Source organism: Penicillium psychrosexuale (assembly GCF_028828465.1).
Source record: "Penicillium psychrosexuale strain IBT 29551 chromosome Unknown utg000002l, whole genome shotgun sequence".
Classification (NCBI taxonomy): domain Eukaryota; kingdom Fungi; phylum Ascomycota; class Eurotiomycetes; order Eurotiales; family Aspergillaceae; genus Penicillium; species Penicillium psychrosexuale.
In genome coordinates, this window is record NW_026643187.1 from 5,679,024 (window position 1) to 5,692,334 (window position 13,311).

General features: G+C 48.5%; 5 protein-coding genes across 5 annotated transcripts; 2 read left to right on the top strand and 3 right to left on the bottom strand.

The window, feature by feature from the left end:
* Nucleotides 1-1,143: 1,143 nt before the first annotated feature.
* N7518_003303 (fungal specific transcription factor domain-containing protein) lies at nucleotides 1,144-3,917 on the bottom strand (the record flags this gene model as incomplete). The annotated part of the gene is made up of 8 exons (XM_057184230.1): nucleotides 1,144-1,774; nucleotides 1,834-2,008; nucleotides 2,082-2,476; nucleotides 2,533-2,553; nucleotides 2,608-2,753; nucleotides 2,804-3,249; nucleotides 3,309-3,725; nucleotides 3,776-3,917. 8 exons carry the CDS (start codon nucleotides 3,915-3,917, stop codon nucleotides 1,144-1,146), a joined length of 2,373 nt encoding a protein of 790 aa, XP_057045680.1.
* Nucleotides 3,918-5,583: 1,666 nt separating this feature from the next.
* N7518_003304 (VOC family protein) lies at nucleotides 5,584-7,008 on the top strand (the record flags this gene model as incomplete). The annotated part of the gene is made up of 1 exon (XM_057184231.1): nucleotides 5,584-7,008. The coding sequence occupies one exon, from the start codon at nucleotides 5,584-5,586 to the stop codon at nucleotides 7,006-7,008; it is 1,425 nt and encodes a 474-aa protein (XP_057045681.1).
* A 563-nt stretch (nucleotides 7,009-7,571) lies between these two features.
* N7518_003305 (mitochondrial 54S ribosomal protein bL21m) lies at nucleotides 7,572-8,348 on the bottom strand (the record flags this gene model as incomplete). Its single annotated transcript, XM_057184232.1, has 1 exon — nucleotides 7,572-8,348. One exon carries the CDS (start codon nucleotides 8,346-8,348, stop codon nucleotides 7,572-7,574), a length of 777 nt encoding a protein of 258 aa, XP_057045682.1.
* Nucleotides 8,349-8,792: 444 nt separating this feature from the next.
* Nucleotides 8,793-9,840, top strand: N7518_003306 (rRNA-processing protein NSA2; the record flags this gene model as incomplete). The annotated part of the gene is made up of 5 exons (XM_057184233.1): nucleotides 8,793-8,795; nucleotides 8,868-8,878; nucleotides 8,931-9,473; nucleotides 9,551-9,763; nucleotides 9,825-9,840. The coding sequence occupies 5 exons, from the start codon at nucleotides 8,793-8,795 to the stop codon at nucleotides 9,838-9,840; spliced, it is 786 nt and encodes a 261-aa protein (XP_057045683.1).
* A 784-nt stretch (nucleotides 9,841-10,624) lies between these two features.
* Nucleotides 10,625-13,081, bottom strand: N7518_003307 (serine/threonine/tyrosine protein kinase MPS1; the record flags this gene model as incomplete). The annotated part of the gene is made up of 1 exon (XM_057184234.1): nucleotides 10,625-13,081. One exon carries the CDS (start codon nucleotides 13,079-13,081, stop codon nucleotides 10,625-10,627), a length of 2,457 nt encoding a protein of 818 aa, XP_057045684.1.
* Nucleotides 13,082-13,311: the final 230 nt, after the last annotated feature.

Sequence of the window (13,311 nt, forward strand, 5' to 3'; positions counted from 1 at the left end):
CTGGGGCATGGGTGGAGCAAGCCACTATTGTTCAAAATGAACAGCGGTCTTCTTGATAGATATGATAATCACTATGTGTGCTTCTCTCAGAGGCTCCGAACCATCATCTAGATCTTGAGTAAGTCATGGCAGGCTCTCGGATAAGCCCGTTTCAATAACAACGGTGGGCCATTGCAAGCTGGTACTAGACGGCCAGCGTGAAGAGGGTTGAACATATTGCAGCCCGCTTGGGCAGTGTTGTTAGACTGTTGGATTTGGATGGTCTTGAGGGAAGACTCAAGAGGTTCTGACTTTGTCACTGGATAGACGTCTTGGGTGCGATCCGGGCGATTGACGACTTCAAGCGTATTGATATCATCAGTTTGAGCTTCTGTGAATCATTAGTAAATATATAGTGATGTTTAAAGGAAATCTGAAAGGACACTCAAAAGGACCTGAAGAAACATACCTGAAAGGATCGCTGAAAAGGTCCAACGAAGTGATGATGGGTGATGGGTAATTGGTGGCGCGGCTGCAGCACCACCTAAATAGATATATGTAGCACTGGTTACCAGTGCCGCAGGATGAGATTGATTGGAATCCTTTGTGTCATTTGGCAGTCGGGCTTTTTCATGATTAGCTAGAGATACGGTCTGAAGGTGGCACTAGCCATGACATACATAGTAGTCCGCGTAGATTGCAAGGAAAGGCAGACCAAATGCCTAGAGAATGACTTGGATGACCCATTGCCCATCGGTCTCTCTGAATATCGCTCGTGAAGTCGAAATACGCTGGTCATTTCGCGTATCGATGAAAAGAAAAGTGGAATTTGGGGACCCTTCTCGAATGAGATACTCCTAGAATGACTCGGACATGCTACCAGTTGTTACACTGGTAGCTAAGGAGGGGGAGGGGGGGATGGGGGATGATGAAGGAGTGTGTTGAAGAGAGTGAAGAGAGTTGGTAGTGGTGTGGTGAAATAAGAGATGTGAAAGTGAGGATAAAGTGTGGTCACGTTTCCCTTACCTTGGTCTTGTGTTTGCTAAGTGCTAGTGTATTTGCTGTAATTGGTGGTACTAATAGCAGTCTTCTCTCAGTAATAAGCGACGGAGAAACATAGGCTGGGATGATCTTATTCATTTGACACGCTTGGTATACTCCCAACTAAAAGAAAGAGAACTCATTTCCACCTCCAAACGCAAAATCCTCCAAAACACTCGGATCCACCAAATTGGCCAGCATCTCCGCCCGCGTTCGATCAGGCTGTGTCTGCGTGCCGTTGCTGAAGAGTGAAAAGAAGAAATCCCCGTCCTCTGGATCAGTATTTTGGTCCATAATAGATGATGGGGTGTCGAGGGATAATCCGTGCGTGGGTGTAAATGATGCCGCTGGTAGACCGACCTCGCCTCCTATTGGCGTTGAATTTGGAATTGAATGCTTCCGCGCTGATGTGGTTGCATCTGCAGCTGCTTGAGACGGATTTGAGACTCCTGTTGATGGGGTATATGGCACTCCGAGTCTAGAGTACTGGCTTTGGTTTTGGCTGTCTTCGCTGTGGTTAGCTCCATAGGCAGAGCGCCGTCTTCTAGCCAGACATGTGCGCGCAACTTCTAGGACTTCGCGGAGCATCTCGGCGCAGCGACGGGCGACGATAATATCGCCCATGGAGGAAAAGATCTCGAGGGATTTTTCGACGTCTTCGAGGAGTTCATCGTCTGGGAGGCCTGAGTAGTTTGAGAGGATGAGATGGAGGAGGATCATTGACCCGTAGAGTGCGTAGGTTGTGTTGTACCACCTGTTTCAATGGTGAGTTTGTTAATTGTAGTTCCTTAGGAGGAAATGGTAGTGGCTGACCATGTGCGAATGTAGATCCTATGCATAAATGACTCGTATTGCATATTGATACTCATCCGGGCAGCATTGAGGCAGGTATGTAGATGGGCAGAAAGGTCTGGCGAGGAACCGTCTGTATTTGCAGTTGCTGCCAAAAGGAATGGCTTGTGGATGAGGATTCGAGTATTGTAATATCCTAGACATGGTACGATCAGGATTCTTTCTAGGATGTGCTAAATCGGAGCACGGATCGTGTAGAGGGAACTCACTCAGCCTTAAGACCAATTTCTGTTTGAACGCCCATTCAGGGTCATTCAATGCAAGTGCATCTAGATCCAAGAAAGCCGGCAGTGTCGCCTTCCATTCAAGAAGTCGCTGGTCAAGTGCCATAGCCAGACGGGACTTATCGGCCATTGACCGCCGCATGGAGTGGTACAGTTGATGAGATGCTTCGGACATGATCTGGGCTAGGGCAACCATTGCCGGGATCATCGCTATGTCATTGTCTTCGGCATCAGGGTCGAAATCATCGACATCAACCTGGTCTGTCAGGGTTGCACCGTGCGAATTGAGGATGGCACTTACTTTTAGCTTGGGGAGGGAGGTCTGGTAACAATGCAACGCTTTCATGCTGTCCAGACGTCCCGAGGAACAACACATTTCTCTGGGATCAACGTTAGTATCATCTTCGGGAGTACGATCCACGAGATAGACGCTCACATCTCATGAGAGTAGATACACCTAAATAGAAACGTTAGATTTTGTCATTCATGCTAGCTTTAGGTTCATGCTTACCACCAGGTCCGCCTAGCTTCTCGTCTCGCACTGGGGGGCAGAGAAGACATGCTCGAACCGAGACCAATAGCCGCTGCTGTGCGGACAGCCATTCCGCTATACATATAACAGCTATGGGGCTGCAACGAATTTTGACGAAACACACTCTAGGAAGACTTGTCAGCCTCCTTCTGATGTAAAATCGACATGGACGTACCAAAAGAAGAAGAGACTGGGCAGACTCCAAACAGGAACTTTCAAAAAGATCACCCAGAGTCCGTTTTGCGAGGCCGAAGAAGTACTTCGCAAAGTCAAGGGCCGTGAATCCCGGTCCCCTCCGAGCTCGTCGTGTCTGACTTGGATCGACAAATTGCTGACAGAAATGTTGTAGTAAGGAGGTCTCGTTCGAGCTTGCATTGATCGCGCCCAGAGCAACGACCGCAAAGTATAGCCCGGCAAATTTCGTGGTACCTCGGAAAAGTCCCTGGCGATTTGGAACTGACCATGCTTCATTTTCACAGCGTTGCATAAAGGCGCCTTTAGAAAGTATTGGGTGGATGTAATGCTTGTTCACAAAGTAGCTGCTGATGAAGGTTTTCTCGATCTCCATCTGCGCACTCTCTGTAAGGCGGGGAAATAAAGCTTCTAAACTGATGTCTTGGTCTGTTAATTATGGTCAGAAATTCATATGGGCTGTGATTGAAAGGCAAAGGAAAATCTACCCTTGTTCACTGGAGGGGTCCTGTTTCCGAGGCCATCTGCATCTGGCGGACTTCTCTGTGCTGCAACGTCTGTCCCATCATGGGATTGGGGCGAAGGATGCCCGATATAATCTGCATTGTAAAGCAAGTTCACGATGGAGAGTTGTGATTTGCCTGACCTCCTGCTACTTTTGTGGCTCGTTTCTCGCGATAAAGGCTGAGATCGAGGATTAGTATAATCCGGTGACGCCGGGATTTGTCGAGGAGTCTCATCGGGTCGATCTTGATATCTGAGCTCTTGATTCTGTGCTCTTGCGTATAGATTCCCCAGGAATGCCAGGTTTGACGAGTTACCATAGAACTCGGTCCCATTAGTATGCAGATTGACCCCGCTTAGCCCATCTCTTGACGCAGCATCACCTTGCTCGGAATTTGGCACTATATAGGTGGTCAGTTTAGTTATTCGTGTCGGAGAGGGCGGTGCCCACTTTGTGAAGCGTCGGATCGCCCAGCCGACGGGATCGTTGATCTGGGCGTGTTGTTGACAGCATAAGGTCGGCCCCTCAACAAACTTGGAGACTGGGCCTGCGAAGAAGCAGTATACGGCAGTGACTTTTCCAGGTCGTTCATGCCTTTTGGTGTCTCGGTCTGATATATCCCCGGCCATGGAGATGGCCTGGCGCTACTTTGGCTTTGCGCCTGGTCAGAGATACTCGGAAAAAGATTTGATGAAAATCCCAACCTTTGCTCGGATTCTGCAAGATCTCGTTTCCTTTTATTCGAATCGATGGGGGTTCCGCGCCCACCAGATGTGCGGAATACGCAGTCAAACGAGTGATCTGTCCCGGGTCAACTACTACCTCGGCATTTCAGTACGTGGGACTAATACATGCGCAATAAGAACAGGGTTGGGCTTGATCACACTATTAATTGTTAGAGTGGAATTGCCTTCCGAAAGGGCAGCCAAAAATAAACTGCAATTTCAAGGTCAAGTTTGACCTACCTTGGTCTTCCGAGCTCGGCAGGTTTCGCATGCCCGCGAGGCCCGCGGCACACGACGTTGCGAGGCCCATCGTGCTTTACCTTCAGGCGCGTCCATGTTTATTATAGATCTCTGCCCTTTGAGAAGCGAAGGTGATCTCCCCTGACCTACTCCGTAGTCTAATGAGAAAGAGGGTGTTGGCCCAAGTGGAAGTGGAACACCCCTTTACCGAACCAATCGCCAATCTTCAACTTCTTCACATCGCGTGGGGATTTTGCGGGGTCTGGGGAAGACATTGGATACTATTGTCTGTTTGGAAAAGAGAATGGAAAAGGGAGAAGGGAGAAGGGAAAAGGGAAAAGGGAAAAGAAAAAGAATCATATGTCTTGATCTCACTACTACTGGGATATACATCAAGGAGCCAGCCATGATCCATATGAGAAGGACAGCTACTTTCTACCGTTACAGACTTGGAATATACTGGGATATTAAGTCTACTTAACTATAACTAGCTTTGACTTTTACTTATTAAAGAATAAGTTTGAATGATTTGAATACTAACACCAATGTCCCATATGCTGTTCCGACGGAAGGCGATCTTCCGACGGATAACATCCGATGTACTTTGCTCTCAGCACATTCGAAGTTATAGTTAGTTAGTATGGAGTATATTATATAAAAGGTTATCAGATAACTAGAGAGTAGTACATGTACAACATACGCAGTCCTTGGCTAGAGACCCTACGGAAACTCTTGCCTAATGTGCGGTGTACTTCTATTAGGGATCTACATATAAAAGGTACACACGGGCAATCATGAATATCTTGGCTCTAGAACACAGATAGAATAGTTATATACTCGGGATTTGAAATTTAAATGTCTAAAGAGGTATCTCTTTCACAATAGATAATCTATAAAGAGTGGAACTTGTATACATATAGCGCGAACGATGTTCAGAGGCTGTTCAAGACCCTTCGTGCTAAGAAACTGATTGGCCGTAAGTACTCCGTACGTTGATATCTTCCATTAAGCAAGAGTCTCCGGTTACCCAACTTTCTATATTTAAACATATAAATCGAGTCCAACTGGCCAAATGCGGACTTTATCTCCCCGACGGAAGCCGTTAGATAGCGACTCGCCATGTTTACCCGGTATCAGCTTGAGTCAATGCACCTTCAAGGTATAAGACGGGGCGGTGTCTTCTTTTGATAGTACATTTTGTATGTAATTCCTACTAAATATCATAACATACTTCTTTTATATAACGTGCCTCATTCCTCACTATTTGTCCGATCAGCATTCACAAACTTCAAGATGGCCTTCGATCAGAACACTTTGCGATCGCGCTTCTGCCATGAGCTTTCGGAAATGTACAAGAGCGAAGTCCCTCTTTACGGCGATCTGATTGACGTAGTCTGGGAAGCAGACGCAAAAACAGTCCAAAACAGCCAGAACATCGACGGTGCTCGCGTTATAAACCCAGACGACATTCTACCCGCCCGGCATCGGGTTGAAAGACACGGAGCAATCCGACTAGGAACAGCGCATGAGCTAGCTACAATTCGTCGCATGTTTGCTGTGATGGGCATGCACCCAGTAGGCTACTATGACCTCAGCCTCGCTGGATTCCCCATGCACGCTACGGCCTTCCGACCAAATACCCAAGAGGCGCTCGATAAGAACCCATTTCGCGTGTTCACGACAGTCTTGCGGATGGATCTTTTGACAGAAAGAACTCGGAAACTAGCACGGAAAGCGCTAGAGCAAAGAGATATTTTCACGCCCAGACTGCTTGCTCTGTTGGATGTCGCAGAGAGCCAGGGATTTTTGACACCGGATCAATGCACAGAGCTCATCAGTAATGGTCTAGAGACATTCAGGTGGCACCCAAAAGCAACGGTCAGCCTTGAAGAATATGGGCAGCTTAAAGCTGAGCATCCTCTGATTGCGGATGTTGTCTCTTTTCCCAACTGCCATATTAACCACTTAACGCCTCGGACGATTGATATCGATCTTGTACAGCAACTGATGTTGGATCACGGCATGCCTGTCAAGGATCGTATTGAGGGACCGCCGAAACGATCGTGCCCAATCCTTCTGCGGCAGACAAGCTTCAAGGCACTGGAGGAAACTGTATATTTCAGGGATCCGTCTGGTTTCTATGTGAAGGGTTCCCACACCGCACGCTTTGGTGAAGTGGAGCAGCGAGGCTACGCTTTGACTCGAGAAGGACGCCACCTTTATGATCGAATCTTGAACCAAGTCAATGCAGAAGCTGCGAAGGATGACTTGAAAGGAGAGGCCTATGACAGGCTACTAGAAGAGCGCTTCAAAGAGTTTCCCGATAGTGTATCGGAGCTTCACGATCTGAGACTGGGATATTTCACCTATCGGTTGACACCACCGGGTGATCAGTCGGTTAACGAAAGCGTTGTATTATCGGAGGAGCAACTTCCTTCAATCTCACTTCAGGATCTACTCAACAAAAAGATCTTGAGTTATGAGCCTATCACATACGAGGACTTCCTTCCTTTATCTGCAGGAGGAATTTTCAATTCCAACTTGGGTGGTGTCTCCCAGTCCAAGCAACTGATAATGAGCGCGGATCCGGACCTCGATGGTTTCCAGCGGCTCCTTGGGGCATGTGTTGCCGATGAGTTCCATCTATATGCCGAGATGCAACAGAAATCGTTGGAAATCTGTAGACAGAAACTGCAGTTCAAGGAGATTATAGTGTAGGATAAGCGCTTTGTGATAATGTGATAATAGCGTCTGTTTGAATCTTCAGACAGGTAGTTGCTCTTTGATAATCACGTTTATAGGGAGCATCACTAATGACATCAATACTAAGACATTGCTGCTGCTTCTCTTCTACCGCGTTTTCGGTGTTGTCAGATGCTTTCGTTGGGTCCTCTAAGTCTCTATGATATGCCAATGTGTATGGTGTGCAGAGTGAGGGTTGTCGATGCCAGCAGTTTCCCCCAATCTATTGTGTATGCTGAGATATTGGGCTTGAATAAAACTCAGGGTTGATGTGACGGTGACTGGCCCTACACTATTGCAATATAGAGATCTTCAGAAAAGTTCAATACTATAGAATACAATGCATACGAAAAACAGCCATCCATCTATCTGTACAATATGCCGCAAATATATCAATGCATCGCGGCAAGACAATTACCAACAGCCCAAAGATCAGACCATATCTCGACTAGTACTGTCAATACCTCGAACCACTGTCGTGTCATGGTCCGGCATCAGATTTTGCCCCAAAAGCTTCTCCCAAACACCGAACAACCCAATTATGACCGGGGTTCAATTACTGAGCTGTCCTCTGCGTCATCCACGATCACCGCGCCTTCCGCCAACAACTCATCCGGCGTCTTCACCCGCACATCCATGACACGCATGAGCGTATAGCGGTGCTTGCTCTTGGCCTGCTTCACGTGCCGTTGTCTCCGCTTGGTCTTCTCCTTGATGCGCAGCGGCTCCGCATCCACACCTGTCACACGAACGCGGCACTCGTAGATACGCTCGTCGATAGTCGGTGAGCCCTTCATTGTGAAGTCGCGGGATCCAAGTGCCGAAGCGCGGTTGAAGCGCAGAATATCGCCTGCCTTGACCTTGGGCATGAGGAAGGGCAACCGGATGTGATCACCTTCTGTCAAGAGGTATGGTCGTGCGTGCAGTTGAGCGACGATGTAGTGCGGCTTCTGGCCGGCAAGGTGGGGAAGCTGTGACATAAGAGATTTGGTCACTTCGAGAGGGGAGGTGAAAGTCGGGGCAACGGGTTGTTTTGCGATGGGAACGTGTGCGCGTGTTTGGGGTGTCATGATGGTTTCGTCAAAAGTGGGAGCCATGACACGAGTCTTCGGTTGGGTGTTTTGCGCCCGGGGAGTGGCACTGAGAGGTGATTCGGGGTGGCTGGAAGCCGACTGGCTCTGAGGTTGCGAGTTCATCAAAGATGCACTCTGGTGAAGGCATGCTCGTTGCTGCAGGGGAGCTGCGGATGAAATTGTAGATGGTGCAGTCCAGCGCAGTTCGGAGGCGAGGCCCCGTAGAGCAGATCGTGAGAACATAGTAATTGACCGCTTGTCAATACTCAATTATCGAGAGTGAAAGTGGTTCGCAGTGGTCGATATTCAAGATAGAAGAGCGACATCCCCGTAACTAGAGAAATTCAACTTGCGCGAATGGCCGCTTTGTCACCCGTACTGTCACGTGATCGATTCTCTCTGACTTGAAGATGCAGGTTTGCAGCGAGAAGAGACCAATGTTGTGATAATGAATTATAGACCTCAATAGCAAATCAGTAGTCTTCAATGTTCAATCTTCCCACCATTCTTCAGTATTTCTTCTTTCAATCTGAATAAATCGAAGAAGTCGAGAAACGACCTTACCGATAAGGAGCGTCACGTGGCTCGCTATCTTTTCCCGCATCACAACTTTTTCGGTCTCGATTAGATCTTCAAGGCAAGAACTTTCTCACCCATTCACCTCTTGTTGTTCATTCGTCGTTCATCATGGTAAGCTCCAAATGATTTCCTGACCTCTCAATGTCCAATTTCTTCATTTACTAACTTTTTTTCTGCCTATAGCCTCAGAACGAGTTCGTCCCTCCCCGCCAGCCACCGCCCGATCTCCAACTGACATTTTCCCAGGTATATCGAACGCTGGCAGAAGCAGCACGGCAAGCGCCTCGATCACGATGAGCGCTTGCGCAAGCGCCAGGCTCGTGAGGGACACAAGGCGTCCCACGATGCCCAGAACCTGCGTGGTCTGCGGGCCAAGCTGTACCAGCAGAGTCGCCACAAGGAGAAGATCCAGATGAAGAAGCGCATCAAGGCCCAGGAGGAGAAGAATGTCAAGTCCGCCGCGCCCGACGAGCCTTCCAAGACCCCTCTACCCCAGTACCTGCTCGATCGCTCACAGGAGACCAACGCCAAGGCCCTCTCCAGTGCTATCAAGAACAAGCGTAATGAGAAGGCTGCTAAGTTTGCTGTTCCCCTACCTAAGGTCAAGGGTATTAGCGAGGAGGAGATGTTCAAGGTTATCAACACCGGAAAGAAGACCCACAAGAAGGCCTGGAAGCGTATGATCACCAAGCCTACGTTCGTTGGTAACGACTTCACCCGTCGTCCCGTCAAGTACGAGCGGTTCATTCGTCCCATGGGTCTGCGTTACAAGAAGTGTAATGTCACACAGTATGTTTATCTTTGGAGGGAGAACAATCACCCTCGGTCTGTCTTGTTGGATATGGTATATTGACTTTTCATTTCAGTCCCGAGCTGGCTGTCACCGTGCAACTCCCCATCCTTTCTGTCAAGAAGAACCCCCAGAACCCTCTCTATACCCAGCTAGGTGTTTTGACAAAGGGAACAATCATTGAAGTCAACGTCTCCGAGTTGGGTCTCGTTACCACTTCCGGTAAGGTTGTCTGGGGTAAATGGGCCCAGATTACCAACACCCCTGAGAACGACGGCTGTGTTAATGCGTGAGTTGCTTCGATCAAATTGTTCTCTTGTTTATGTACATCTCAAACTAACCTGCAATAGGGTCCTCCTTGTCTAAATTGACCACAAGCACTCCCTCTACATTCCCGACAGGCACCTGCCTGTCTTCGATACCATGCTCAGGCAGTTCTATATTTCCCTTTCTTGATACATACGGTCTCAAGACTGTTTCATTCTTGGGCGGTGTTAATGGCGCAAAGTCAAGTCCATTGATTTCAAACGAAAAGTATTCCGCATGTTTGGCTTCTTAATGGACATAGCTAGTTTTTAGATAGTCAGGCATTTATCAACTATGATTTTATGAAGAAGCAGCAGCTCCGTTGTAAAGATCATGGATCAAAGATTTCCAAGGTTGATCCAGATTCCAAATAGCCCACAAGATAAGAAACGCAGGGATAGGAAACACAGTATCCAAGTAATGAAGATAGACAAAGCTTGTCAATTAAACATCTTAACCAAATGAGGAGTTATTGTCACTCCAAAAACGATGGTACTCAAGCAGTATCCATCCGGATGCAGGAGAAAGATGAAAAGGCTAATGAAATCATATACAGGAATGAACATCCACACGCTGCGCTGAAACCGAAATTCGTCAAAATACCCACCACAAGACAACGTGGTTGGGTCGGACAATCAACCCGAAGGATGATGAAGAAAGAGAAGAGACAATGGAAAGAAACACAGACAATCAGATATCCCGCAAATTAACCAAGCAGACCAAGACAGAAAGAAATTAATATATCCAACACCAGTCATTAAGTCGTTCTAACCAAGAAGGGATGGGAAAGGGCCGATAAGGCTTCAAGACAAAGGAAATAAAGTGAAGGAGCGGCTGGGGGTTATCATGCGTTTTCTTCTTCGAGGGCTGCTTTGATTTTTGCAAAGAAGCCTGCGGGCCATGCAGCTAGCTCCTCTTCTCTGGGCACACCGCGAGCCTTGCAGTGGTTGACGACGTTGACCAGGATACGACCAAGCATATCCTGGGTGACTGGAACGGCACCCTCAAGCTGGGCATCGGGGTGCAAGAAGGGATCGCGTGGGCCAAGCATCTCCTCAATAGTTGGTCGGAGAGTCTGGTCACGCTGCAGACAGCGCTTGAGAGTCCGGACAAGACCAGGGGGTACTGGAATGCCACCGACACCAAAGGCCGGGAAATCAATTTGTACACGGGGGTTGGGGATAGCCATGATGCGTTCATAATATTTGGCGATCTTGGCGAATGGTGGTTGTCCGTAGACCATCTTGTACAGAATACAACCCAAACTCCAGACATCGCTGGGTTTTCCTAATTTCATAACTTTTCCAACACTTGAAGGCAGACCGAGGGACACGTTGGAATCAACCAACGCCTCGGGGGACATGTAATTAGGTGTGCCGACTTGCTGTTCACGATGAACGTTGACTGTATTATCTTGGATCGCATTTGCAATTCCAAAGTCAATAAGCTTCAACCGGCCTTGAACCATGAGGAAATTAGCCGGCTTCAAATCGGAGTGGACGATGTTGTGCTCGTGGACAGCCTGGACACACTCGAGCATCTCCTTCCAATAAAATCGGGTAAAGTTGATATCAAAAACAGCATCTTCAGCGTTTAAACGGTATGTGAGAATCTTTTCAAGATCAGACTCTCCGATCTCCATAAGCAGACTAAGAGCATGTTTGTCATTGTTCAGCTCCCAGTCAAACAGGCGCACCGCACGGTCCACATTCTCCAACTTCTTCAACAGGTCGATTTCGCCCTTATATCCACTCAAAGTCACTGGATCAACATCTTCAATATTGACACGCTTGAGAGCGAAGATCTTGTAATTCTCTGCCATCACCCGGTAGACACGGGAGCTACCGCCTCGACCAATACAATCGAGTCGAGTGAAATGCTTGCCATTAATTGAGACTTGACTCTTCTTTTTTCGTGATTGTGATGTCGATGCGCCTCCTGTGGATGTGGCAGTCTCAAGGACTGACATTTTCGGAGGAGGAGGAGCGGCCCTATGGGGGGTGTTGTTGCTTCGCGTGGCAAGTATCTTTCGTGCAGAGTTGGTTGCTGGGGTCTCTGCTATATCGTTCTTCTCGGTATCGTAAACAACATGATACTTTTCGGGTTTATCCAGCATACTCAACCCTTGGGGCTTTGTACGCCGGAAAGTTGGTGGTGGTTCATTCTCTTGGTCACGTACCGATGGCAAAGCCGGTATTGAAGGAATCTTGAATACAGGTTGTTCCTTCGCAATCGAGGATTTAGAGGACAAATCTGATGAAGCGGGGGTGGACTTTGAGCCGTATGATTTTGGCGAAGATGACCTCGAAAACGGCCCTTCGACCTCAGCAGGGCGGAGAGGATATTCTCGTCGATTGGATTCACGCACAAGAGGCGGGCTTGGGTCAGCCCATGACACTTTAGGGGATGAAGGCTTTGCTAGATTGCGAGGTCGGTATTCGGCATTCTCTTCCTCTCCTTCGACATCTTCCCGGACACCATCAGCTGAGAGATATTGGTGATTTTCCTCGTTACTCTCTTCGCTCTGACGTCTTAGCACGCCCCTCCGGGCTGGGCCATTCAAGAAAGTGCCAGCAAGCCGACCAACCCGCTTGACACGTAATGAGCTGTGTGGAGCGAATTCTTCGCCGCCACGGCCCCGCAGTGCAGAAGAAACGCCATATCGTAGCGCTGGGTCATCTTCATATTGCGATTTCCGATCACTATCCGAGCGCTCGGCACTACCATAGTAATCGTCCGAACTGCGTTCCGACGAGCGCTTTCCTGAAGGCGAGACAGAGGCCGGGGATCGGGTGTTGCTGCGCGAAACGTTGATACGAACACTCCGTTGGCGTGGGGCGGGAGTGATAAAATCATTTGGGCGGCTATGGTGCTCTGGTTCTGCGCTCTGGCTATTTGATAATGGAGAGCCTTCGCGCGAGAATCGAGAACTCGACGACAGAGCCCCTACACGGACGACTCTTGGGGCCGGACTACCATTAGATGAGTCGTGTGGGGACGAATTCCGGGGTGAGCGGCTTTGATGTCTTGATGTTTCAATTCGAGGTTCGTGTACGTGTGCCTTGTGTAGATGAGGCGAAGAACCTAATCCATCTCCATGCAACAATGCTTTTACAGAAGCGCTGAATTTAGGTTCTGGGACCTCTTCGTCGGAGCTGTCCCCAGAGTAATGTTTGGACATAGCTTGTGTTGAAGGAGATACCCGTCTGGAACCCGAGCGTGAAACCGCGGATCGGGACATCGGTCGGGGTGGCTGTCGGTACAGCTCATTGTATGCTGGGAGGGAATTCGGGGATGCCATGCCGCTAATACCTACATTGAAGTTGTGAATCAATGCGGCCCCCTCCAAAGTTGTCCAAAGTTGTCGATTGTTTGTTGATCTTGGAGAAAGCCCAGGCTCGGGGTTTCTTCGCGGGCGCGCTATATAGTCACGTGTTTGTTGTTGCTATGGCGACGTCTGCACCACAACATGCGGACATTGAAATAATTGATTCTGGGCTTGAAAAGAACATTGAACACGAAAGATGGACA